Source organism: Austrofundulus limnaeus, unplaced genomic scaffold (genome assembly GCF_001266775.1).
Source record: "Austrofundulus limnaeus strain Quisiro unplaced genomic scaffold, Austrofundulus_limnaeus-1.0 Scaffold365, whole genome shotgun sequence".
NCBI classification, from domain to species: Eukaryota; Metazoa; Chordata; class Actinopteri; order Cyprinodontiformes; family Rivulidae; genus Austrofundulus; species Austrofundulus limnaeus.
Genome location: NW_013952767.1, coordinates 72,864 through 74,358, shown reverse-complemented (window position 1 = coordinate 74,358; position 1,495 = coordinate 72,864). Strand labels below are relative to the sequence as shown.

The 1,495-nt window shown below is 43.8% G+C and overlaps 1 protein-coding gene across 1 annotated transcript in view; it reads left to right on the top strand.

Moving 5' to 3' along the window:
* The window catches only part of LOC106528247 (rho GTPase-activating protein SYDE2), a gene marked incomplete at its 3' end in the record, with an annotated part of 71,166 nt that extends 70,588 nt beyond the window's left edge, over positions 1-578 (top strand). The window contains 1 exon segment of the mRNA XM_014023371.1: positions 347-578. Within this exon segment, the coding sequence (XP_013878825.1) occupies positions 347-578 (232 nt within the window).
* Positions 579-1,495: the final 917 nt, after the last annotated feature.

Sequence of the window (1,495 nt, the reverse complement as noted above, 5' to 3'; positions counted from 1 at the left end):
GGCTACCCAGCAATGCAGCTTAAAAGTGTGGGATCATTTAAAGAAAATGAAAGAGAAACCTGTGCAATATCTGCAGAGCAGAACTTACCTTCCACAGGCGTTATTTTTAGTTAGCATATAGCTAAAATCTAACCATGGTTATATAATAGCAGCTGCATTCTGGAGCGAAAAGCTGGATGTTTTATATTCAGTTAACGTATGATCCGATTAGTCGACTAATCGAAAACAATAATCGGTGATTAATCGATTATAAAAATAATCGTTTGTGGCAGCCCTACTCCTTGTTGTCCTACTGCAAATACTCATCATAAYAACGTGTTTTGTTTGTCTGTCCTTTGTGTGTCAGATGACCTTGCGGAAGCTCCTTGACCATTTGAAGCTCGTGGCGTCCTTTCAAGAAGTGAACAAGATGACGTGCCAGAATCTGGCGGTGTGCTTTGGCCCGGTGCTGCTCAGCCAGCGTCAGGAGGCGTCCTGCCACACGAACCGCGTCTTCATCGACTCGGAGGAGCTGGCGAGCGCCCTGCACTTCAAAAAGCACATCGAAGTCCTGCACTACCTCCTGCAGCTCTGGCCAGGTGAAACTTTCTTTTCTTTTCTTGGTTAAAACAGAGGTGTCGTGGCTCAAAAGAACATAAAATTTACATTCAAGTCATGCTCTATTTCTTTTTATAGTAGCCTTACAAATCACTAGCAGCTCTGTGGTTCAGCGCTACAAGGAAGTGCTACGGGGGCTGGGCAGCTTTGATCCTGCAGGCTGTAGACGGGTACGGGTGTGGCTGATAGCCACTGGCCTCCATCTGTTGGCTCTTTCCACAAGTGCTTCATCATGGTTGGCTGAGCTAATCAGAGCCAACCTCAGCAAAACCCAATTTATGAGGCGTAGCCCCTCTGTCCGAAGATAAATCACTTACCAAGGAGACACCATCAGTGCCAGTTCGACTCTGCGCAGATCATCTGTCTGCCTGTGCAGCTGTTTCTACCAGCTGCAGCTGTCTGCTCAGTGTGACACATGAAGGAACATGCAGATTACTTCAGACGGCAGTCATGAGTGATATCAAAAGGTGCAGTTAATGTAAAAGTTATGCAGTCTTCCACAACCCTTTTTTGTGTGTGTGTGTGTGTGGTAAACCAGCCCTAAAGGCAGTGATTTTAAAAAGTCAGRCAGGAGAAACCTAAAGGCACACAGTGGTGGGCAAAATACTTTGTCTTAGTTCCGCTAACGCTAACCCACTAATTGAAAATGAGAGGAAGCTAAAACTAAATGCTAAAATGGCGGTCGGTGTCACACACCATCTCTTTCCAGTTGAAGACTTGTGTTTTACACAGCAGCACATTTTTATAAAGATTGTAGGAGTGTAAAACCCTGTAAAAAAACATTTATACTACATATAGCTACATACAATATATGTCCTAAAATCTTTATTTTGTTACTAGACACTAAGCYATTTTATCTCTTCAGACATAAAATGTGTTCATCAGAGACGTCACAAGC